Source organism: Cryptotermes secundus, unplaced genomic scaffold, assembly GCF_002891405.2.
Source record: "Cryptotermes secundus unplaced genomic scaffold, Csec_1.0 scaffold48, whole genome shotgun sequence".
Classification (NCBI taxonomy): domain Eukaryota; kingdom Metazoa; phylum Arthropoda; class Insecta; order Blattodea; family Kalotermitidae; genus Cryptotermes; species Cryptotermes secundus.
In genome coordinates this window covers 703,528-730,733 of record NW_019722965.1, presented here as the reverse complement: position 1 = coordinate 730,733, position 27,206 = coordinate 703,528, and the positions used below count along the sequence as shown (strand labels likewise).

General features: G+C 40.7%; 1 protein-coding gene and 1 long non-coding RNA gene across 5 annotated transcripts in view; one reads left to right on the top strand and one right to left on the bottom strand.

The window, feature by feature from the left end:
• Window positions 1–27,206, top strand: part of LOC111861550 — a 124,616-nt gene that overhangs the window by 48,620 nt on the left and 48,790 nt on the right. The window lies entirely within an intron of this gene.
• Window positions 5,548–27,206, bottom strand: part of LOC111861548 (potassium channel subfamily K member 9) — a 386,136-nt gene continuing 364,477 nt past the window's right edge. For 3 of the 4 annotated variants that reach the window (XM_023846208.2, XM_033750364.1, XM_033750365.1), the window contains 2 exons: window positions 25,486–25,835; window positions 5,549–6,875 (listed from right to left, as the gene is read on the bottom strand). In XM_023846208.2, the coding sequence (XP_023701976.1) occupies window positions 25,502–25,835 (334 nt within the window). In that variant the 3' untranslated portion in view covers window positions 5,549–6,875; window positions 25,486–25,501. Of the gene's footprint in view, window positions 6,876–23,897; window positions 24,085–25,485; window positions 25,836–27,206 lie in introns of all 4 variants that reach the window. The other variant, XR_004512695.1, reaches the window with a different exon arrangement.

Genomic DNA, 27,206 nt, shown 5'->3' with positions numbered 1-27,206 from the left:
CCAAATTTACTGTAGACAAAACCTGTTTGGAACGGAAATTGTGGAGAACACTGAAAAGTTCTTCTTGTGTGTATTTCGTTTTTACCTCAAGTCTTACAGACTTCTTCATAATTAAATACAAACGACGGCCAATATGCTTGTTTTTCCGAACTTGTGTATCAACGAGACTGAAGATGTGCGTATGACGGAATACCTGAGGAGTTCTGATATTTGATCTGGATGTTCGAGCCATTCAGTTTTCTTTGCCCTAATTTATTCTCTGCGCCTTACGCACACAGAATGCTGTATTGCTTCGTTTATAATCTCTCCTGAATGTAAATATCTGTAAAATCAATATGAAGGTAAGTGCGGGACGTCTCAGCCTCGTTGGTGGAAACAGTGTGGATCACTGTGTAGGAGAGGCTATATGATTCACATCACTACCTCCTGCGCCCTCTCCTCCAAAGTGGAAAGAATTTTTCGCTCGGATGTTCAGAATCCATGTCCTACCTCCATAGGTAAATACGCATTCCTACTTTGCTTTACTAATCTCCTTCTGCCATGTCAGCATACTGCACGGTTCTTACAGCCTATATTGTTAAGATGTTACTACCATTTCCCATCTCCCTCAGCTTTATGGGTTTGCTCATTCATTACTATCCTTACAGCCCTTTGTTGGGTCCTAGCTTTTATTTTGGTTTGTAATATTTTTACACAGACTGTAGGACACACTGGATGAGTGATCAGCCCGTCGCAAGGTCACTACCTGTACAAAAACAACACAATACACAGATTAAAAGCACATACTGACATCGATGTGTTGAGTGGGATTCGATCCCACGATCACAGCTTTCGAGAAAGCGAAGACAGTTCATACCTTAGACCGCGCGACCATTGTGATCGGCTTTGTTGGTTTGAAGGAGACATAAATATGTAACTAGTCCAAATAATTTGGATCGTGGAAACATTTGAAGCTAATGAAAGTGGTGGTAACTGTTTCAAACCTATGACAAGCTCATTACACTCTCGCCATCGGAATAGGAGACGGAGCTAGATAGAATTTCGGGGCTTCTCGTAAAATGTCCATTACATTTGTGTGGATAGATTTTTAGTAAAATTCCCCAGTATAAACTCTCGCGGGAATATATTCAATGAGAGTTGTGTTACCTCAAAGGGAAAAAACGGAGAAACACAGGCAGGCACGTAGAAGTTAATAGACATATTTTTTTTTAGTTTCTGCGAAAGTGCCTGCAGAGCCAAACACAGGTGATTTTGTGCTGTATCTAATTGTCTATAATAATTCATCGAACCTTCTTTCCACCTTTTACAGGTCTGGATATAGCTATAGTATATGAAAATGTAACTTTGCTATCAGTAGTACCTAAATGTCCTGCTTCTTAGAGCGGACTGAACAGAGAACACTCAAATATTTAAAAAAAAATATGTGGCCTGTACTAAGCATTTGTGGTACCTCAGTGTACAATGGCTAATCTGTCTCTGTTGATGGTTTGTAATGTGTTTCTCTAATTGCATTGATTTACTTACTTACTCCGTGGCTTTAAGATCCACTAAGAAACTTGACCTCCTTTGCAACGAATGCCCATTGATGATTAATCATAATTTGCCTCCATATCTTCCATTTCATCCATGTAAATCATTCTCAGTATTCTTCAGCCATCTCAATGTGAGCCTTCCCACTTTTCTTCAACCTTTTCTTTAACTCCGAGAAGCTAGTAAATATTGTGACATGTAGACCCAATGCTGCACAACGACCGCGAGATGGGCAAATACACAATAGCGGTTTCTGAGTAACGGCTTCGCAGACAAACATGTCTCCACGGTAAAAGTTGAACTACACCAACGAGGAACGGTGTTTTCTGTGCTGACCGTACCGATATTATATAAACAGGTTAGTTAGAAAGTTAGCCAGTCAGTTGAGTTCAGTTAGTGAGTTAGTAGTTAGTTAGACTGCTGGGGTTCAGTCGTTGTGAGCTATTGTTGTTAGAAGCTGGTAGCTGAGGCCGGGGACAGTTTTGGAATGCAGAGGGAGGGGAACATCAGCCTTTGAAAGCCGCTACCGAGCAACGGCAAGGGAAGACTGAGAACACTTCAGGTGTGCTGTGGTGACAATGACCTTTGGAGTGTGTAACTCAATGGAACAATGGGGCTGATGTAGTCATTTGTAGTTAAGTTCTGTAAATCCGATCATCTATGCAAAAGCCGTCTCAAATCATACTCTATCACGTGACAATATTGTAGTCAAGGACATTTTTAACTACATCTACAATTCAACATATTATTCATATTATTATTATTATTATTATTATTATTATTATTATTGTTATTATTATTATCCGTCAGTATTGTGAAAGAAAATGATTCTCTGTGATTGAAATTTGGTATTGAAATATCTGCTTGAGAACATGAGGCAGTTCATACAAGCGATGTACTCGAACGCTTGCATGAAATTTACTGCTCACTTGTAATACGTTCTTATTTATATATTTCGGAATTCTGTCTTAAGTGTGTGTTTTATTTATGTCGTGAGAAGTTATGTCCATTTGCATACTAATATGTGCCAATCTTCCTTTTGCCAAAATTCTTTGCCATGTGATAATACAGATCAATGTGCAGAACTCTTTTCGCTTGTGAATTGTCGCTTTAGTTTGTATCGGTTATGACGTGAAAGCTGGTGTCAGCACTTGCCAGTCACCGATGTAGGGAAGAATCAGGTTTAATTATGTTTAAATTAGTTAATTCTATAATGTCATTTCAGCATCTGTGAAATATTCTAAAGAACCATGAAATACAGAGACGCGATGAATTCTCCTGTAATTAACAACATGTTTGTTTTTCCGCGAATTTCTAAATTTTATTTATTGTTTGTTCTTATGGGTACGACTGTCTAGCAGGTGATGTTTCTTCACCTCATCAGAATTACAAACAGTTCCTTTGGGAACTCAGATGACTGACCCCATTTTCTGAGTTTCCGTTATTCATCTGGTGGCATGCGGTAGCGTAGTTTACTGACGCACAATGTTACAAGGCGGAAGGTCGCGGGTTCCAGTACCTATGAAGTACATTTTTTTCATATGACCTAATCCTTCCAGCCGCACTATGGCCCTGGGGTCGACTCAGCCTCTACCAGAAATGAGTACCAGGAATCTTCCTGGGTGCTAATCGGCGACCGGCGCGATAGGCTCACATACTTACATCCTTCTGTGAGCCGACTGCCTACAGAAACTGTGGGAGCCTCGACGTCTCACAACCCTAAGCGCCTTCACGGCCTGTTACAGGGATAGCTTTAACTCTCCTTTCTTTTAACTTCCATTTTTCGTCGTGTCTTGTCTCGGGTTTTCGTTTCCTTAACTGATTTTTTCTGACATATTTTTTTTTTCATGTTACCCTACTGCAGCGTATTTTCAGCTGTTTTCACATTTCTTCTGCACGTGGTGGTGATTTGTACGCTTCTCACTGGCGCAGTCAGTGTGTCGGTCCCTAGGAATGCAGGCGGAACACGGAACAGGGACGACGGCGTAGTACCACTGCGCAAGGTGCTTCAGAGTGATGACATGCTGGGGCATCCTCTCTTCTGCCCCAACAGTAGTTTCCGTACATATTCAGAATTTACTTTCAGGGTATGCTCGAAAAACGGAGTAATTATACAAGACTTGAACACTGATTCATAAAAGAAATACCCATTGATTCTACTGTGTTGTTGGTTCCTTCTTAGGTCTTCAATTTTCAGAAAATTGTTTATATTTATGCAGGGTGTGACTTTATTAACGTCCTCCCATCAGACAACGCGGCTCTGGTTAGATAGATATCCTTGGTGATAAATCGGCCGGAGCGTGAAATTGACTACGGAACGCCGTCAACGACAGAAGTTAGGAATGCTTGGAGGTATGCCTTTGTTGTCTCATACTACTTAATTAAATAGAGCTTGTTTAAAAGACAGAGACAATTTAGGCCTCTCTTAAACTTCAGACATAGTTAGACTTATTAATCAAATTTTTCCGTATTTGCTAGATTTGTTGTTTAATGCGTGAAATCAGACTGCGTGTAACAAATGTCCAGCCTGCGTTATACTAGAAATCCTTCAGAAGCCTATCCAAGATTTATCTGACAGTCCCTGCTGACGTTCCCTCTCCTTGGAATGATGTTTCAGACATTCGATAGCCCCTCGTATTTTCCTTCAACGCCCATTCCACATTCTCTCCCATGCCCGTTTATTTTATCACGTCCCTCCATCTGTGGAGTTCCATCACTGGATTATCTGATTTATCGTATACTTTCCCGTCCTCTTCATTTACCCTCATTTGCCCCAATATCTCAGCCTTTACACACATCAGAGTTTTGTTTCTTTCATTAACTTTCCCGTTGAAATTAAATTCGGCGAGACTGCTTACAGATTGACACTCCTTTTATCATCCACGTGTCCTTATTACTTGTATTGTTAGCGGAAGTGACTTCTCGTACAGTTAATTATTTTTAGTTCTCTTAATGAATGGTTGAGTCCAGTTGGGTTCAATCGGAACGGATGCCACTGATTGGCCTATTGTGCCTGCCCTGGGTGATTAAGATGGAGAATTTAGTGGAATGAAGATTGGCAGGGGAAAGCGAAGTGCTAGGAGAAAACCTACCCCAGCGCCACTTTGTCCATCGCAAATCGCACTTGACCAGACCCGGATTTGAACTCGACCAGCCGTGGTGGGAAGCCAGCGACTAAGCCCTTGAGCATGGCGCTGCCAATTCTCATACATTAGTGGAACTTAAAGGACAGCATACTCTTTCTAGGACTCTTCATACTGACCTAACCTTCACGTATTTCACTGCTTTAACACAAACCAGGGTGTAGCTACCGTGAGATTATGCTATAACCATATTTGTATTTGGGAAAATTTCAATAGAGCTCCTAAATTAGTTTATTTTCTTTAAACTGCTGTTTATAATTTGTCTACTGGATGAGACCAGTGGGCGCGAATAGCAGCAGCTGTTGAATTTGCTCTAAAACCCGCCAGTGAGACAATCCAAGGATCTACATTTCTTGTACGTACCTCAATGAATATTCATATATTTAGCAGCAGCTGGAAGGAGCAGCTGACTTGCTTTATTTGATCGCTGAGAATTTACAATTATATTTTAGAAAGCCGACCTTGTACACAGTTATATAATTGTACAGAACTATTAAGCTTATTTTGGACTCTATCCATCGTCTGGTATATATATAGGACAAAAGCCATAACGTTTAGGAGACTGGATCTGTCTCCGTCCTCAGGTGGATGGGGCAGGATAGACCTACTCAGTTGGGCCCGTTAGAAATAGCTAGTCTCAATCACTGGACGCAGACAGATCCAGTCTCCGAAACGTTGTGGTATTCTGTCTTATATATACCCAGACAACGGATACGGTCTAAAATAAGCCTTATAATTCTGTACAGCATACACAATTGTCAGAATCCTTTAAAGTTATATAATTGTTTGCTAATTGGGAAGAAAAGTACAAAATTAAGGACAAATTTATTATTATAAGCTTCGAGAAAATTATTACACAATAAATTCGGCACCCTATGTTTGTCTAAGTAAGTGGCCTCCCTTTCGCGTATGTGCTTCAACGGTCAGAGTTTCCAGATTACACGAGTAAAAGAGGTCTGTAGTTGGGGCTTGCACGAGTTTTACAGTTTCCTTGTGATACTGGTACTGAGTTTGGCTTCACAATTATCAGCATTGATTCTTTGGTTATCCCGGGTACGCTGATCTGCTCTTGTACTTCTGCACATCTTACGTTCGCTTTGCAAACCAAAACGAACTGGTTAAAGGCGTTTGTCTCCGCCTTTGAATTTTCCACCCGTTGTTAAGCTTTCCTTTGTTACGACCATACAATCTCCCATGAATTCGACTGCTGTGCCCGGGACCATTTGATTATTACTCTTCTCCTCTGTTGCAGCCTCCTGACTGAGTGACCATTTTGAAAGTGTCGTGGAATTACCACTACTGGATAGGGAATTAAAACCAAGAGCAAATATGGAAGTCTACTATGTGTATTTTCATTATATTTCAATGGTACCAAAGTAATTCTAGGTAAAATATAATTCTTCGTTCTTTGCCTTCCTCTAGAGTTGTCTTTACATTTTTGAAACGTTGTCAGGAAAGAAGAAATGGAAGATTTTTTTAATGTATGAGGAATTACACCATGAGGAATGCCCACCGATGTTTCTGAGGAGTATATCGCCTTCATCTTCAGGGTCGAAGAATAATCGACGAAGGAAACTAGCCTGAAGCAGGTTGCAAGAAAGCTCTGTTTCGTACCAACTTCACGCCAGTTTGGGTTACCTTTAACCTTGAAGACGGAGGTGATATGTTCATTGAAAACGTGGGTTAACTTCCAGCGAAGTACATTGCGTTATATTCCACAAGATAGAACTCTTCTACTGGATTAAGGTTTGCTGTTAGGGGCGAGTTCTTTACAAAACAAAATTTAAGTTTCCTACAAGTTGAATAAGAACAGTTCCACTTTTCATGGAGAATAATAGCAGACTTGTACCCAGTAATGCCGACAAGTCTGTATATTTGCGCTGCTATATGAATCCAGGCCATCGTTACTATCTTCTGATGCTCCACTTTGAATACGAGAAGAGAATTTTTGTGTAGATTTGTTTTCTTGGAAATGAGGTTTTTCCTTGGAAGAGTAGGAAACGCTGCTGCCTTGTAATCATCCATTCCAATTCCATCCCTTCCTTCACTCTCCTGTAATTTAGCTTCACTCTTCCTCATCCCTTGTCACCTATTCCTCTATCATCACACACCGCCTCTTCATGTTGAAAGGGGAATGTCTCGTCTTTTTCCTCTCCTTTGCACGTTTTCAGGAACCTGCTAGAACCGACAGTAAACCAGGACCTGCATAAACAGAGTAAGAAAATAAATTAGAAAATGAAGAAAGCAGTCTTCTGGGATTTGGCACCGTGTATATGTGGTGTTCACCGACGTTTCGGAAGAACGTATCGCCTCCATCTTCAGGGTAGAAGGAAAAATATAAGAAATCCGCAAGCGAGGAGACCGTGAGAACCGGTGAAAGCAGCCTGCTTTTACCGGTTCTCATGGTCTTTTCGCTTGCGGATTTCTTATATTTTTCCTTCTACCCTGAAGATGGAGGCGATACGTTCCTCCGAAACGTCGGTTAACACCACATATACACGGTACCAAATCCCAGAAGACTACTTTCTTCATAGTCACCGCCGTGAAAGCCTCAAATCTTACAAATTAGAAAATATTTTACTTGGCATATTTCTCTAGCGTATTTCAAACTGTTACACAGTTACTTGAGATCATAAGCCGTATCATGCACTTATTTAGCTTGGTGGGTGGTGGAGTCCAACTGGCTCCACTCGCCACGGCGGTCACCGATTGGCCTATTGTACCTGCCCCGGGTGATTAAGATGATGGAGAATTTTGTGGAATGAAGATTGGGAGGGGAAACCGAAGTACTCGGAGAAAACCCGCCCCAGCGCCACTTTGTCCACCACAAATCCCAATTGACCAGACCCAGGTTCGAACCCGGGCCGCCGCGGTGGGAAGCTAGCGACTAACCGCTTGAGCTATGGCGCGGCCTATCGTGTACTTGATGCTTATATGGTGTCAGCTCTCCAGTGTTTCAGATTAAGTCAATTAGTAGAAAGTGCAACTAAGCTGAATATTACACGCAAACTTACAGCTAACATTGGAGTATTTTAGTGTATGCTCTTGTATCAGCGTAAGAGATCACGGTTCGTACACATCAAACAGCAGCTAGACTTACTATTTCTTTTTTATTCACGACATATATAAATTTAGTAATCAGCTTATAGCTCTTCAAGCGGACAAACTGCACCTGCAGATTATTTTGGGCTCAGAACAGCAAAGAAAGCCGTGATAAATGACAACAATTTTTATTATAGTGTGAAGTGACAGTTTATTTAGGGCTCCTGTGATATATTCGTAAATTTTTCTGATTGAAGATATATGAATAGCCAAACTATGCAAAACCCCTATATGTTTCTCGCAACATCCAAACTCTGCAGGTAATTCAGTTCTCAAGAGAAGTCTTGAACATCCCTCTTTATAACGCTTCTCATGCTTCCGCACTGCTCCAGGACTTCTTATGACTGGACGAACTAAGTTTTAAAGACAGATTGTGAATGAGAACGGGAGGATGCGTTGAAGCCTATATAATGCATTACGGAAATATTCCTGAGCGGAAGAAAATAACTGCGACAGGATAGAGATCAGAGGTCCGAGAGCGCGCCTCACGTGTGAGCTGGACGGGCTAGTAGTGTACGCACGACACTGGAAACTACAAGCCAGGGGCGCACGGGAAACACATAGAAACAGGCACGCTCTGTGAAATTTGTATTAGCTCTTGTTACGACGAAAATAAAATGAACGCATAATGAAAAGTCTTGTCTGTTGACTTTACCGCTTGATTTTCTTTTTCGAAACTGCTCAACGGTTTTCAATAAAATTTTATATTGAGTCTTTTACACCAAAATTATCAGAAGAATTTAATTTCAGTTTGAACCAAATCATCTGAACTGCTACTAATGCATAAATTTCAGTTCGGATTTTACTCATCACCTCGAAACTTACACATCGCACAAGAAACGGGGTAACGGCATGACGTATATACAGACCTCGGCAGAATCCTGTATCTTTATTTCGCAGATCTGGTGAAGATTTAGTGGAATGCGAAGAATGTCACACTGCACAGCGGGAGGTCTGTAGCGCTTTGTAACAGTAGATTCGTGTCGCCTCCAATAGGACAAGCAAAACAAAAAAGAACGCCTTTCTATGTACTCCTGCAGTTACTGTAATGTACTTTTATTCTGAGCCAACTTGTCACTGAACGCATGCGCGGCCACACAAATGAAGGCGAATATTAGAAACGACTGCATTGTTTGAACACACAGCCGTGCTTCGCTAGTGCCACGGCGTGTAATAATAAAATTATAGTAATGAGAGAGGGAATTTCATTTCATCTAGATGTCAGGGGGCGTGTTGGGCTCGAAGTAACGGGTCAATGCATTACAATTAGATGACGACCCCAGCTAAGAGGGCTAGCTGAGAGTACAGACCGAGAAATGATATGATATCACATGAGTATAATAAAACAGAGGAATTCAAGCCGTCAAGCTGCAAAGGGAACGCGGAACACGGATCCGCACGTAATGCAGAAATTCCATAACTGTGTTGAGACTGTTTCAGAGCACTCCAACGTTGTCGGAGAATTTTCATTTCATGAATCCTGCTGTGTTACAATATATAGAACTTATTTATTTGACCGTCACAACACAATAATAAAAGAACTTCAAGGACAATGCCCAGATATAGTTCTGCTACATGTTTCGGCCACTAGTGGCCATCATCAGGCAAACACCCTTCAAAAAACGTACACCACTGAACTGCAGTACGCAAAATTTGATACAATGTCATAAATCATTTAAGATAATTTGCAATAAGAATACAATAAGTAGGTTATTTAAAACCAATAAAAGTCATATATAAAAAAACAAAATTAAAATGTGATTGATGTTTTATAACATCGAACCAGTCGTTGGTTCCACTTTACATACATATCCGTCGACAAAGAGTAAATTTCAATGTTTCATTATAAAAATGTATAGGAGGCACAATAATTAATGGAATAGTTGGAGCCTCATCGTACGCAGAATTGTACGTAATGTATGGGAGGTAAGCATACATTACGTACAATTCTCCGTACGATGAGGCTCCAACTATTCCATTAATTATTGGGCCTCCTATACAATTTAACTTTTTTTACTTTTACTTTAATTATGACAATAATAATAACAGGAATGCGTGTTTACTCTTAGGGAATCGGACCGTTTCCTGACAAGTTGAGGCCTCATTCGTCCAGTAGCCTCTTCTAAATGTTTCCCCGGTTTTTACCCCTTCCACAACAACAACAACAACAACAACAACAACAACAACAACAACAACAACAACAGGAGTAAGAACAATTTTATTTTCCTTACAAGTAACAGTTCTCGCCTTGTTCATGCGTATCTGAATTCCTGCATGTGTAAAATACTGCATTAAATTAAACATAGGAAATGCCATTTAGTGTATCCTGTGCCTTGTGGCCAGAATCACCAATGATAGACAGGAGTCCTCCCCGCTGCGATAAATCTCTAAGACGATCTGAGACATTCCTTGTGCTTCAGGCAACCCGGAGATACACTGGCTTGTTCACAAGAGCCCGCCGTTATACACTGTACTGAGCCAGATGAGTACCGTCCATATGCTCACGCCGAATTTCTCTAAGATCCTGTTTAATTCAAATCTTCCCCCGTAATGCAGGAGAAATTTACAGGGTACAGTAGCAAAATAAATTTTGTTAAATGTGGCTCAAGATTATACTTGTGATACAGTTAAGAATACGATAAATACGTGAACAAATTTCGGATTGAAATATTTCATCTACCCGAGTTTTACCTGAGGGTTATATTTAGAGACATATAACGTTACCCGTTGTATGGGTAACTTGATCTCCCCCGATGAGGGAAGAACTTCAGGATGCGTGAAGTATATTTCGAGGATAATAGTTGTATCTCAGAGAGAGAGAGAGAGAGAGGGAGGGAGGGAGAGAGACAGAAAATATTAAGATGACTGTGAAAGTGGCTCAAATTATTATTCACTAAACAGTGCCACATTGGTTAACCCAAAGGGGTTAGATGGCCGGCACGTGAAAAAGTAAGGGGGAAGTTGAGCATAGCATTTATAATTTCAGCTGGGAAATCTGTAGGGAAGAGATCCTTGTGTTGATGTTAGTATGAATCTGGAAAAGGTGGAATGGTCTGATTTGGCTCGGTTAATTTATTTCATTATTTTGTCTAAATAACATTGTTATGTGTCAAAGAATTGCCGGGCCACAGGTTTATCGTTGCGTAGTTGGTTGAGGCACTATGCTACAAACCAGAAAATGCTTGTTGGTGTTTGTAAAAAAAACTAGTGTACAGTTATTCTTGTCATAAAAATTGGTTTAAATAAAAATTCCCATAGGGGGCTGTGGAGTCCAGCTGGATCCACTCGGCACTTCGGCCATTAATTAGCCTATTGTAGACTGCCCCGGGTGAATATGATGATGGAGAATTTGGCGAAATGAAGATTGGCAAGGGAAACCGAAGTACTGGGAGTAAACCTGCCCCAGCGCCACTTTGTCCACCACAAATCCCGCTTGACCAGGCCCGGGCTCGAAACCGGGCCGCCACTGTGGGAAGCCAGCAACTAACCGCTTGAGCTATGGCGCTGCCTTTTACTTGTCTTAGGTTCTAAGGAAGTCAAATATAACATCGATTACATTCTTTCTTCTATTTTTCACTTCATCTTCTGACCATTTGGCACATTAATATTTATCGACCTAAGATATTGTGGCGTGCAAGGATCGTTATATGCATTATAAAGTTTGGTTATGGTATCCTAGTAACCAGAAGAGAGGATGAAACTTGGGAAGACGTAGGATTTTAATACAGTACACAGAAGATAAAGCCCCGTTTAGTGGTATACTGTTGTTCCTTTCTGAAAGATTAGGCAGTAAGGAGCTTAACACTACATTTCCTCTCTCACCGGTTTAATTTTCTTGTCTCCATTCCTGTCCCAAATTTGCGCGCAGATAGAAGCAGTGACACCGAAAAGGGTGTTTGGATTGTATTATTAATAACCATATCTCCCACAGCAGCAATGTCAGGATCTAGCGATAAGAACGGTGTAGTGAATACAGGTGAACAGAGAAGCAGAAAAGCAGGATCAGGGATAAACTTTGTAAATAACACTGTTTTGTTAACGTGTTGGCATTGGTTAGAAAGTGATAAATAATCCCTGTCGCCGCAGTTGCTTTTGAAATTCATGTGATGTTTCTCAAGGGGAAAACAATTCATTAAAAGCACGGGGAGATGAGAGATGAAGAGAACAGCAATGAAGGATAAGACACAAATCAATACCGCCGTCTGTGTAAAGAGGGTAGGCTTACAGTGAGGACGAGGGTTGAAAGAGATCGAGTGAAACCTTGAAGCCTACTGTTGTGTTAGGTTTCGTGTAAATTTCTGGAAACAGGGTTGCATAATTCTGGTGGTTTTATTACCAAAGTTAATTCCATTATTTAATTAACGGCAAAGATGTGTGTGTATATGTCTCTATACATAATGACCACACCATGAAGACTAGTGTAGAAACGCAATAATTCGGGCACTAGAAGAAGTTGAATAGTCAGCTTCACGCTCCGTCTGGTTTCCCGGAAAAAATACCAATACCCGCAAAATATGATTCTTGCTTATGATGCACTCTCGTAGGTACGTAACCATTCAAGGCAGGCCTGAAACTACAAGGGATGGACGAAAATATTGAAACACCTCGTGAAATGCATGCCTGAATTGAAGTGTTTGTTTTAGAGACGTTTTTGGGTGACGATGTATTTGCCCAACAGCACTACCTGTACAACCTCCGCAATACGTTGCAAGCTTCATTTGTTGTCAAGACAGCGTTCTGTGCATCACGTCAGAGCTAACAAAATTCGAACGCGGGAACATTGTTGGAGCCCGTATGGTGGGTGCTTCCGTAACCAAGGTAGTCGAGGTCTCTGGTGTTTCGCAAGGCACAGTATCCAAGATTATGACCGCATACAGGAGGACTGGAAAAACCGCACCCGATAAACACCAGCGTGGACGGAAATGTACAAGATTCCCTTGCACATCATACAGGACCTCTATTTATCAATTCCTAGGAACGTGCAAGCAGTTCTGCAAGCCAGAGTTTGTCCTACACCACATTAGTCATGGTAATGTGTTTTTTGTTGGGTGTTTCCATATTTTGGTCCATCTCCTGCATTATACGTCAAAGGCTTTACATTTTAAGGGCTTCTAAATTTTCCTCACACAGTGTGTGTTTATGTTTCCCATAATTCTCAGAGCAAACAGCGCTTATTTCCCTAACGAATATTATCGGGTTGGTCTTTGTGTTGAGGATGCAGTCTGTTATGTCTGCCGCAGGAACGTAATTTTTAAAGCGTACTCGTACGAGACTAGGAGCTTAAGGTTTATTTTAGAAACACTGAATTATTCTTATTCTTTATGAAACCTTGGTTTTAAATTGGAGATGCGTCGCATCACTCCCCCCCCCCATATTTACCTTTGCGCTATGAAACCACCTACGGCAGCCTAGCAAGAAGGGAGCCGTGAGCATGAATTGTTTATGCATTAAACATACCGCTGTGTTTTCTGACAATCAGGTTAGAAATCAGGTTAGAAAGAATCACTCAACGAACCATATCACAAAAGTAAGGAAATAAAATTCATATTTATGGGACTTTGAGAAATATAAACTGTATTGTCAGGAGAGAATAATGATTCTACAGAATACAATGAAACCAAAGTAGAAGTTGGTTACGGGAAGGTGAAGTACGTAGTATTAGCAACACGTCATTAATGCACTTTGTTTGACTATAAGAATTTTGAACAATGTCAGTACTTTATTTCATAAAGAACAGTGTATATAAGTTGTAAGAAAGTCGTCGGTTCCTAAGTTAACTGTTGTCTGTTGGATATAATTGTAATCGCCTTACACACTGTGGCATATCTCTGTCTGTCCTCAACGTTTCACAGCAGGAACGATGCACTTCGTTTCACCTCCAGATCAGTTTGGCCTGGCTTGCCCCAATTTCTGCTGTAAAAATTGTACACCTTGGATTTCATACAATGTTAAATTTATGTTACTTGAAACAGAATATTCGAAGTTTCGTTTAACTAAATGTAGAGTGACTACATGCTGTTCGACCGGGCAGCCTTCTTTCAGTAATTGATAGTTACTTAGCAACCCAAGATATATTAAAAAGAATCTACAATGAACTTTCAGTACCGCTGATAGTAGAAAGAGTTTCTGAATCTTGGTCACCAACTCAACACTGACACGGACGATCATGCAGAATATGTCATTAAAACTGATTATCCTGTTCACATGATCTCCCAGCAGAGCCTATCATGTGCCAGCTGAAACTAGTCCTCAATTTCACACTCCTATTATTGAAAATCCTATTTAATATTGCTTCCTAATACTAGGTACGACAAGCTGTCACTTCTTGGCGAAATTTCAGTGTCAATTTCTCATCCGTTTGAATGGGATACATCAGATTCTGGTCCAATTTGATGCTGTATATCTATTGGAGGACAAAATACGTGGCGTTAGAAATGAGGATGATCTGAAAGTAAACGCTGAGAAAATTAAGTATGCTGTATGTTGCTGTCTTGTCACCAGGATGCAGGGAAACTCATGTCACAAAAATAGTTGAGATCGTTTCAAAATGTGGCGGATTTCAGATATTTCGGAGCGACTGTAATTTTATTCCTAGTGAAGACAAGACCAGATTAAATTCGAGTAATTCTTTATATTGTTTAGTCTAGAAATTTTTTACTTCTCACCTGCTGTCTAAAACGTAACAATTGGTCTCTAAAGTTACGTGAAGATCAGAGGTTAAAGGTGTCGGAGAACAGGGTGCGGAGGAGAATATTTTGACCAGAGAGGGTTGAAATAATGGATAGTTCGAGAAAAATCGCATAATAATGAGCTTCATAACTTGTTTTCATAGGCAAATATGATTAAAATGATGAAGTCAACGAGTATGAGATGCGCAGGGCATGTAGCATGGGGCGAGTAAAAACACATACTGGATTTTCGTGGGAAACCAGAAGGGGACCACTAGAAAACCTAGGTGTATGTAGCAGGATAATGCTAGAACGGATGTTAACAGAAATTTGATGGAGGTGCGTACAGAATTCACTGGACTGAGGACTGAGAGAACAGGCGGAAACTTGTGCACAGGGTAATGAACCGTCAGGTACCAGAAAATGTTCGGAAGTTCTTGAGTAGAAGCGGGGCTGGTTCCATGGAGTTTAGTTTGTTAATTAGTTACCCATCTTCGACATGAACGTTCCGTCCATTTTACTCTCATTCATTTGATCGCTTTGTAATACCTTATGAAGACTATGTCTACACACTACGAAGTTCCTCGTAATGTAATTTCCTTCGTCTTCCGGTGGCCGCCTCACCCCGCTGTATGCATAGTAGTAACAGGTTCCACGCCGAGAGCGAATAAAGATAAATTCCATATGAGAAAATTAAACCTGAAATCAGAGTATCAAAACTGCGGCGATGCAAATGCAAAGAATTAAATCCAGACAAACGAATTGTGAGTATATCCACGGATCTATGTTGCTCCCTTTACATTTGTAATTATTTATATGCTTTACTTTTTCAATGACCAATAAGATCAGGAATATGAAAGTGGAAATAATAACCCTTTAAGTAGTTACTTCTCCGTTGTAGAGGACTTATGTACATCGCTACTATATGTTACTAACTTTTTCATTTCATGTGCAAGTTTCGGTATTTCTTTCATGAAATAGTTAAATATTCATTATTGTTTGTTAATTGTCCTGGACACGCACAGGAGAAGAAGGAACCAAGCATGGAATATTCATAGAAAAATGGGCACTAAGTCACATAACAGTGTGAACTAGCAATGTATGCGAGAACACATGTATAAGCGACTTATAGTGAATTACACAACATAATACAACAAGATATGAGGTCCTTACATGTATTTTACACCTTAACCAAATAATCTTCGGAAGTAACATGAGCGATGTTAATGTCACGTAGAGTTCTCTTGGTCCATTTGTTGGACTAGGGATAAAATTTAGTTTATACTTCTATTTCACCCCTATCGGCGAAAGTCTATTACCCCGGAACTTGGTTGCTGACGATTTTCAGCTTCCTTATTTAACATCCTGAACACTACATTCAGATAGGCGACGACGGCCTTTTCCATATACATATGTATCTAGGTAGCGTAATTGGTTGAGGGGCTACGCTACAAGCCGAAGGTCGCGGGTTCATGTACCGATGAGCTCATTGGATTTTTTTTTCAATTAACCTAATCCTTCCAGCTGCACTAAGACCCTGGAGTCGACTCAGCCTCTAACAGAAATGAGTCTCAGGAATTAATCAGATAATTTTCCAGGGGAGTAAAGCGCGGCCGGCGCTTAAGGCTGACAACCTTACTGCCATATTTGAGCCGATTTTCTAGATAATGTGGGACCCTCAACGCCTCACAACCCTATGGGCCTTCACAGCCTGTTACAGGGATAGCTTTATATTTATTTTACTTCATATGTATCTCAGTGTCCGTGACCGTTCCCATGGTCCCATTCTATGATATGCGACTTATTCAATAATTCAACGTTATTCAATAATTGTAATTAGAATTAATGTCTTTCCGACTGAGATACACAACAGAGACAGTAACAAAAACACACGAAGCCCTGTTTACTACTTTCTGCTACTCGTCAATTTTTTGGGGCGTTCGTAAGGAAGAGTTGCAAAATTTCGCACGTTAGTTTCTCGCCATGTTTGTCCGTCCGTAGAATAACAACTCGTAAAAATCTTAACGGAATTTCATGAACCTGGATATTAGGGACTTTCAAACTCTGTATATAGGTTTCATTTAAAAAAAAACTGTAAATAAATCCAGAAATGAAGAAGTATTTTACTGAAGAGCTGCATTTATTTCCAGGATTACGTGTTATATATTTATCAGAGCGAGACGCTGTAGAGCTTAAAGTTGCAGAGATCTGATGTATTGCATATTTTTTCCTGTCTTCGAGATAGTTGGCGCAAAGAAATTCCTTGTCGCTTCCCAATAATCCCGACATGGGATGATTTTGACACCACCCGCCCGCGTCGCCTGTTTCACGCTCCTTACATAATACTTTAAAACTTAGCTTTTATAAAGTGATAATCTGGAAGCAATAACACAGCGAACACACTACGAAATTCCGTATTGACAGAAACACTGAGATGATACAGACAGAGTTCCCAAAATGTTTAATTTAATTCGATTAAAGAGGTTTGTAAAGGACATGAAATAACGCGTTTCTTTTTGCACGCTCTCCTTTAAGAAATTGAAAACATTTCTGTGGCTTTTCCGTCTAGGGGCTTTTCTTCTTGTATGTTTCTTTCTTCTCCCACTCGTGTGTCAACTTACGTTTGAATTTCTCTTCTTGAAATGTAAGAAGGTCTTCCGCCCCAACCAAAATGATGAAATGTTACTTTTTGCTTGTCATTGAACTTTTGTTATACCACTTGAGATGTTTCTCAGTATCTCAGCTAAGGCGTGCCAACGTTTATTTCCGGTTCCATGCTTTCCCATATGCAAGAATAATGTAATCAATATCTGCGGAAAGAGAGGCAATAATTAAGTAAATACATTTTATGTATTTGCTCTTGCAGGTTATTATGAACGCGCCAGAATACCGTCATCGTTTCGAATGACCGGTAACAGATCTGTCAGTATTTACAGTAAAAGTATTCTAATTGCTTCGAAAGAAGTTTTGCTGCATTATTAATTCTGAAAGTCAGATATTTATCTCTATAGCTATATAGCTCTTTTGACTTTGGCCTCTCTTTCAATTTCTTATTGTATAAAAGGTAGAACTCCTTGGACGGGGGATCATTCTGTCGCAGGGACGCTACCTACACAGACAATAACACAAACACAGAATGAAAGCACACAGACATCCATGCCTCGAGTGGGATTGGAACCCACGATCCCAGTGTTCGAGCGGGCGAAGACTGTTCATGCCTTACAGCGCGCAGCATCGGCTTAAGGTCAACTGACGCTAATGAACCGGTTCAGTTCTCCGGAGGGAGCGACTAAATATGGTTTACATATCATACAGCAAAACAATCGTTTATGTAAGAAAAGCGGATGTCAGTATGGAATAATCCCACAGACAGAATTAGGCCCACACTGCACATGGCAAGGATATCCCGGTTAGAGCGAAAATATTTTAATTCTGAGAGTGCATGAGATTAGACGTGGAAACTAGTTGTATACCTTTTACACTGAACCAGTTAGAACTGAAAAATAAGATTGCAGTCACTCGTTCATTTGAGTCATAATAGTAAGACGGATGTCACGTGAAAATTATATACGAATATGGACTGGACTTCTCTGGCCAGGTGGCGGCCCCTTTGCTGACGCGGTAACAAAGCAACTGACGTTGGATTTCTTGAACATGTAAACGACGGTCATTGCCTCATGCATGGAATCGTCATAGGTTACGTTTTATAGAGGTATTGACCAGAGTTCCTCAAAATATTCTGGTCAGGCTTCCTTGATATGAACGAATGTTTGTAGCTACAAGCTTTACAAGAACTAACGAACCTAATGTAGCTGAGCCCTTGAGAAGCCGCCAGCCTTGCAGCCTCTCAAGCATTTTAAGGAACCCGAAGGTTCATTACCGTGTTCACAAAAGCCCTCCATTGGTTCCTATCCTGAATCACATCAATCCAGTTCATACTCCCCCATTCTAAGTTACATTTTAATATTGTCCACCCACCTACGTCTTCGTCTTTCTCGTGGTCTCCTTCCTTCTGGCATTCCCACTAATGTCCTCTATGCATTCATCTTCACCTTCATTAGTGCTACATGCCCTGCTCATCTCAACCTCCTTGACTTGATCATTTGGAGAAGGATACAAGATATGAAGCTCTGACTCACGAGAAGATGATCACGAGAAGATGGTCTGAAATACGATTCATCACTTCAATGTTACATCTTTGGAAAACTTTTAAAACATGAAGTTGGAGGTAAAGTCTTTCCTGTATTTAGCCCGTTACGAACTTTGTCAATAAGAGCTATTGGGGAGTTGAGTTATTGTTAAACTTGTTGTTAGCCCTGGCACTATATGGAGGTCAGTGGTCAGGTTTACGCCTCACTCGCTCTAAGCCCGGAGACATAACTACGGTATCCACTGGACAGCAGGATATGTATGCCTCAGAGCTTGTCTGGACTCTGTGGTGAAGTGAAATAGTATATCTTACCTCTGCTGAGAATGGAACCTTGTATCCTCGACTTTCCAGCCCGTAGCTTGTCATAACGACAGAGCCACTCCGGCTCGTGCTGTTGTACTTCATGTTTCTAATTCAATATGGCGTTTTCTGTTATTTTTACAAGGAATCTTCTTTTAAGCATCATGTTGCATTGTATATGTAAAACTGTTCATGCGCATACCAACTGACTACGATTATGACGTTTTAAATATTGAAGCGTGCTGTTGCATATGTGGCGAATGGACAATATTAGTACAGTGTAGCAGTTTTAGCATAGTAAGTCACCTGAAGATGGCCATTTAGGGCCGAAATTTGTTGGTCGAAAGTAAATGTGTAAGAAAGACTCAATTGAAGACAACACCACACGCTGCTAGAGGGAACAACGCGCAAGCAAAGGGCAAAATTATAGATGGCAGACGTAACACAGCAACGGGTTTACGAATAGAAGAACATGCTGCTGCAATAAAACATCTGATGAAAAGAATGCAGATCAAAACAAGTGAACGACGCCCCTTGTGAGGTGTAAAAAGACTTTTACAAAATTTAAAGAAAATATTAAATAGAAAATGTTAATAGAGTTTGATTTAAATTAAGCGAACTACAGCATGTGCTATTTTAGCGCATACCAACTGACTACGAGTATGATGTTTTAAATTATGAAGAGTGCAGATGCATATGTGACGCATGGACAATATTAGTGCAGTGTAGCAGTTTTAGCATAGTAAAGCACCTGAAGATGGCAATCTAGGGGCGAAACATGTAGTGACGAAAGTGAAAAGGTAAGAAAGAAGGAACAATTTGTTTCATTGTTGACGGACTGTGTAGAACATAAACAAACTTTATGAGGACAGTAAGTATATCACTTTTGCGGGCCCCAGAATAGAGCTTCACAGCGACTCTCACCGCAGGGAATGTAGTGTAGGCCAAAATATGTTTGAAGTCAACACCGAATGAATGCAGACTAATTGGAACAACATCTGGATAAAGTGACCCTCAACAGAAATTTTGCAATTGTCCTGCAAATCAGTATACGTTACGGACTGGCCTGAATGCCCATTTTCTGAACTCAGATACAATACATATGAGAACTCTTAGCTTAAAAGTGCCATTCGATCCCAAGGCTGAGAAGCCAATGCCCCATAAATAACTGGATTGATTGCCTGTTTGACGGGCTACCTGGGTGCCTGGGCAGGCTGAGCGCACGCCTGATAAGCGCAAAGTTCGTCAAGTCTTCCTACCCTTGTAAGAATCTGAGGTGTTAACCATGTTAACGAGATCCCATTTGCTTAATATTTATTTGAATCATCTTTCTATTTATGTATAGTCTCTCATAGCCTTTAATTTAACTATTTTCCGTTAAAATTTAAGCATAACTCACTGCACCTTGCGTGCCACATGTCCCTCTTATGTCGTTCTCATTTCCTTTGTGAACGCATTGCTATTCACTAATAAATATAAAGGATAGACCTCCACAGTACGCACTTTAGCCTTGCGTTACTTCTCGCACTCTGGGTTAGCGCCAATACTCACTCATGGAGCTGAACCCTTCTTCAGAAGCCGCAAATTGTGTAGCCGCTCAAGAACTTGCCAGCAATTTATGGAGCTTGAAGGTTCATCACCGTGCTCACAAGAGCTTTTCTCCGATCTCTATCCTGAGGCGGATCAATGCAATTCATACAATCCCATCCATTCCATCCTATCTAAGATACACTTTAATATTGTCTACCCAATTATGTCTTGGTCTTCCTAGTAATCTCTTTGCTTCTGGCTTTCTTACCAACATCCAATATGCATTCCTCTTCTCCCCATTCGTGCTACACGCCCGGCCCATCTCATCCTCCTTGACTTGATCATTAAAATTATATTTCTAGAAGAGTACAAGTTGTGAAGCTCCTCATTATGCAATTTTCTCCAACCTCCTGTCACTTCGATCCAAATATTCTCCTCAGCACCCTGTTCTCAAACACCGTCAGTCTATGTTCCTCCCTTAAAATGAGAGGCCAGGTTTCACACCCATACAGAGCAACAAGCAAAAAATATAGTTTTGTATATTCTAATTTTTATGTTTTTGGAAAGCAGATGAGAAGACAATAGATTCTGGACTGAATGGTAGCAAGCATTACCCGAGTTCAATCTCCTCTTAATTTCCTCCTCAATCAGGTTTCGATTTGTTATCGTCGGTCCCAAATATCTGAACTGTTGTCTCATTTTCAAAACACCTGTTTCCTAAAGTTATGTCATGATTTTGCCCTGCGTTTTGATGACGAGACAACAACATATACATAGTTGTCTCTGTGTTTTCTTCTAGACCAACCTCCTTACTTGCGTCAGTTAAAATTTTTGTTTTTCTTTATGGAATCTACGTATATTATCACCTAATAGATTCACATCATCAGCGTAGACCAACAGCTGATACGCCCCAATTAATTTCAGTCCCACATGCTTTTCTTGGCCTTCCTAATGGCTTATTCTAAAGCAAAGTTGAAAAGCATCTCCTTCTTTTATACAATTATTGATATGAAAATTATAGGACAGGTATTTAGCTATGCGGACTTTGCCATACATTTCGTTTGAACAAATTTTAATCAGCCTGTCTAGTTTCACTGGTATTATGAACTCTGTCAGAATATTGTACAATACTTTCTTCTAACTGAATCATGGGCTTTCTTGAAGTCTACGAATAGCTGATGTACTCTCTCATTTTCTCCCATTTTTCTCAAGTATCTGACGAATGCAAAAGATCTAATCAGTAGTTGAGGTGTTACACCGAAACCCACACTGATGATCCCCAATAATTTCATCTATGTATGGACTTAACCTTGAGAGAAGAATATTACATAAAATTTTGTATGAATTTGATAGCAGTGATATCCCCCGATAATTACTACAGTCAGCTTTATCGCCATTCTTGTGAACTGGTACAATAATAGATTCCTTCCACTGAGCACGTAATTTTTCCTTTACTATGTTTATGGATCTTAGAAAGTAATTTGTCGCCTCCTGCTTGAGTAAGTTCTGTCGGAATTTGATCACTACCTGGCGATGTGGCGTAGTTGGTTGAGGCATCATGCTTCAAGCCTGAAGGTGGAGGGTTTCGAGTCCCGATGAGGGTGATTTTTTTTAATTGACCTAATCCCTCCAGCTGCACTATGGCTCTGGTGTCGACTCAGCCTCTAACAGAAATCAGTACCAGGAATTTTCCTGGGTGGTACTGGGCGTCCGGCGCGTAAGGCTGACCACCTTACTGCCATGTGTGAGCCGACTGTCTAGAAAATGTGAGGCCCTCAATGTCTGAAAACCATATGGGCCTTCACGGCCAGTTACAGAAATACTTTTACTTTTATTTTACCTGGCGATTTGTAACTTTTAAATTTTGAAATAGTAGTTTCAACCACAAGACGGCTAGGATCAGGTACACAGGACTCAGCTGTATGTACTTCTATCTGCCTAACATCAGGGACCCTATGCATATTCAGTAACGGAGAGAGGAGTTCTTCATTCTATTCAAAACGTGGGAATCTGCAAGCAGATCACCATTTTCATCCTTCACTAAGTTACTGCTAGGCTGGAAACCCCTCTAAAGTCATTCATTCCTTTATACAGGTCTCTAATGTACTTGTTCTTACTGTTCATTGCAAGCTCATCAATTTTGTCTTTCAGATATTCTTTTTATTCCTGATATACACGCTGATTTCACGTCTTATATTGCTGAGATTACCTCCATTTATTTCGCTTGGATCCTGTAACTCCTGCAATTTGACTTGTTTCTTTTGGTATAATAATTTTTGACATCCTATATCGAACCATGGTTTATGCTTCTTCGGTTCATAATAACCTATACTCTCTTTGGCAGAAAATTTGACATTCTCTCTAATAGTTTCCCAAGCTATATTAACACCCACTTCAGTGTCGAAGTTTTCCAAAGACGCGAACCTATTTGAGATTTCAACACGATACTGCTCTTTGCCCTCTACCTCATTCAACTTTTTGAGTTTGAAATTCTCCATATGAACTATGTGCGTTGTTTGTTTGCTCACTGCAAGTCTTTCCCTAACCTCTGCCACCACCAGGTAGTGGTTAGTATCAGAGTCTGCTGCTCTGAATGATCGGACACTTGAACGCCGACTCCTATCTATAAAAAATGGTCGATTTCATTATGTATCTTCTCATTAGGAGATGTCCAAGTAAATTTATGGATGCTACGATGCGGGAACATTGTACTTTTAACTGGAGGACTTTTCGATACGGCAAAGTTTACTACTCTCACTCCATTATCATTGATAATGTCATGCAAACTCTCATTGTTAATCGTTGGTATGAAAATGTCTTCCATCCCTACTTTGGCATTGAAATCTCCTAACAAAATTTGTCTTATAGTACTTTGGGATTTTATCAAATACTTGTTCCAGTTATTCATAGAACCTGTCCTTTATGTTATCAACTTTATCTTCTTTTGGGTCATGAACATTCAGAACGATGATATAACACCAGCGGCCTTTTAGTATTATTATATCATATCCTATCACTAACGAACTCTGCCCTCATAACTGATTATACGATTCTCTTATGTAAGAAAATAACCTGTAATAAATAATGACTTTTATTCCCCTTTTCCATAGAATAATGGATGTATATTCGCCTACTGGTTCTGTGCCACCTCCGTCCCATTTGACCTCCTGTACTGCCACTAAATCTAACTAATATTTTGAGATTCCTTTCGTCACTGCCCTGAAGGGACCTGCCCTATATATACGTCTAATATTTCAAGTACCAAATCTCGTATCCACTTTCTTTCGCCTATGTCGTTTATCCAAGGAATCCTTCCAGGTCCGAGACCTCTTGTGATCTGCCGATCTGCTGTAACAAGCTTATTTTTACGGCAAGTATTTGTTAGCCCCACCCTCAACCCTCCAAGCTTGAGGACCCCGCCTTGTCGGCCTTCCGCGACTGCTTATTCAATATATTCGCACGTACACTTCATACCTGAAGGGCATCTCCTCCATCCGCAGCCCGAAGACGCGCCATGCCGTGGTGACAAGGACCCGCCTAACGTTGACAAAGTTTCATACCATTTGATGATATAATGGCATGCCAAATGCCCGGCACTGAAGAGGTTGGCTTGAGGGGTACAGCTTGTAGAGTGTGTCCGGGAGGCGACTTCTGTGAATCTCTGCAAGGACATCGGCTAATCAGTCTGTCGTTTCTCGTCTGTCTGTTTCTCTAGGCAAATTCCGGCATAGTAACTCGAACTAACCCACGTTTGTTTATTCTGCTTCCTTAGCAGTTCAGTATCCGTTAAATCATACCGTTCTATTCTACAGCTTGAGACAGTGACCGTGTCATTCGATAAACTGAAACTTTTCTTTTTAGATTTTAGGCTGGACAGAGGAGAACAAATGTTTGGTCCGGAAGGTAGGAGGATGCAGCCGCCGAAATTATTAAATCTCCTTGTGTGTAATTATAAGGGTAGTTGCTGTCGTTCCAAAATGTGTGAACGTCTCCACACTCCAGGAGGATATACTGGTAGACTTTGTTTTCCATTCTTTTTTCGTGCAATTTTGGAACTAGTCACGCACGTACAGCTTGTTTAGTTTTATGTGAGGCTCCTCTATCAACGTCTTCATTAGCATCTAATGGAGTTTTATGTGTTCTATATGGCATTCGTGTTACTGCTCAATAAATTAACACGATGTGATAATATCGACACCCAAGTAATGATTGTGTATCATTAATATTCCGCGCTTGTAACTCAATTTCCTGTCGTGTTGGACGCCATGCTATATCACGGTTATTAACGTATGTAAACTTGTATAGGCATGAGACTGCCCTCGCCGCAAAACGGTGTTCGAAAACGTTTATTAGAACAGGATTGTAAGGTAATATGAAACACAAATCAGTACGTTCAGTAAGCTCTCTGTATGAGTCCGTGGATTGATTGCAGAAACGGACTTTAAGCTTCTGTAACACTGCAGAACTTTAAAGAGATAAAAATAAGAAAGAAGAGATTTGGTTATCTAACAAATTATTTTCCTGGTAATGACAGATTACAATCCCTGGTAACCACACCTGTTAAGTACAGAATGCTCTCAAATCTTATCCGAAGGTTTTCTTTGTTTCTCTCAGGCAAAATCACTGACAGTAGACTTTTTTAATTGGTTAAAGCTCTTTACTTCCATGCCTTAACCCATTATTCTCATCCAGATATTATACGTTAAATACTATAAGCAGTTGAAGAAACATTATACGAGCCAAGAATTATTTAGTCATTAAATTTCTGGCAGTGGTACTTGAAGAATAAATATGGCCAAAAGCAGGTAGTTCTCAGCCACTCTCTTCCATCTAGTATAATCACATATCCTCCTCTGTGTTTCAAAATATTACTCTACAAGGGACTTCCCCTTCTAGTAATGTGGATAGGGCTATATTTTTCCGGTTCCTTATCCGCGCTAAACACTCAATCCACCTTAACAACCTTTATTTCAGACCCTCCGAACAGAAATTATCTCGTTACGTAACGCACTTCTCCCGAGGAGTTTGTTTGACACTCATATGTCATACACACATATCTTACCAAGAAGAAGACACTGTCATCTGATCCCGGAGACATCGTCCTCATCGTCCCTTCTTTCCCTTCGCTTGCAGCTGAAAATGAACTTGAGGGACCGCATGCAGCTTCGCATCTTGTGGACCACTTCCTCCTGCATTAGGTTGAAGCACATCGCTATGAGCGCCATGCCGAACATCAAATACATGGAGCAGAAGATGAAGCTTAGCTCGATCTCCTGGCTCTTGATAACTCGTTCTCCCGGGACGATATCTCCAAACCCAATGGTGCTGAGGCTGATGAAGCAGAAGTACGAACTGTCCAGGAAGTTCCAGCCTTCCCATTCGGAGAACAGGACAGCACCGAAACAGATGTACCTACAGCAGAAAGTAAGCACTGCGAACAAGGATTGTTAGTACATCTTTTTAATGCCTGACGCGTTTGCTCGTGCATTCACGTCCCTGAGAATAGTCGATATGAAGAAGTGCGCCAAACAGTTTTCTTTCTAACAGTGAGCATACGTATAAACATGCATATATTTGCAATGTCGCTCGCGTGTTTTTATCTTCTGTTGGGGAATCTTACTCTTGTGCGACTTTTATACAGCAAAGGGACCTTCGCAGCGAAAAGTTTAACCCTTTGTATGTTCCGCCACAGAACTAGCTAGCAGAAACACCGAGGCCTCTTGAGGGCATACATGAGTAGACTTCCATGAGAACCCACAGTACTTCCCAAAATGATCAATTGATCAATAGGAGATATAGGGGTTTTGAACCCCTTTTCTTTCCTCTAACGTCGCTCTGTCACAATTTATACCTCTTACATATTTGCATGAGTGCCAGACTCGTAGATTAATAAAGAACTCGACTTTCCCTAGATACGTCAGGACTGTACAATAACTGCACATTTCTCACGGTTGCAATGTTCATGCTACTGATTACAGGTAATGAAATAGTGGTCGGTGGGGTAGCAATTCTCGCATGAAATGTATGGATAGTAGTTACTTTCTAGTATAGTTGTTATAAGGGACATATTGAAACACGGCCAACGTCCAGTCTTTACTATCCTCGTAGTATTAATCAAGTAATTGCTCGAAACAGTATCCGTCTTCACAGATTGAAGGCCTTATATACAGTCAAGAAATTCCCCTGCTTACAAATATTTAATTCGCTTAGTGGGCGGTGGAGTCCAACTCGGTCCACTCGGCAATGCGGCCACTGATTGGCCTATTGTAGCCTGCCCCGGGTGATTATGATGATGTAGAATTTTGTGGAATGAAGATTGGCAGGGGAAACCGAAGTACTCGGAGAAAACCCGCCCCAGCGCCATGTTGTCCACCACAAATCCCACTTGACCAGACCCTGGTTCGAACCCGGGTCGCCGCGATGGGAAGCCAGCGACTAACCATGCTTATAAGCAACTCGTAGGAGCATTACCATATTAATAAGAGCCCGTCACGTGACCGTCTTCAGGCAGCGGAATCCAGTCCCCGTCTTCTGAAAGTACGTATCTTTTAAGATAAATTCTATCATACAGTCAACGTACATACATTATGTCCCGTTTGGTAGCTTGCCTTCAGAATTTTCTACTGAAATATCGTGCTATATTTGCCGTTTGTACTACATTTCCCTCCAATTTTCATCACTGTTTAGTCAGTACACCATTAGATAGAGTAGAATCTGGAATGAATAATGGCAAGGGTACTCTAAATTTTGCCGACCCTTGGCATTTTCCAGAATGTATTCTAA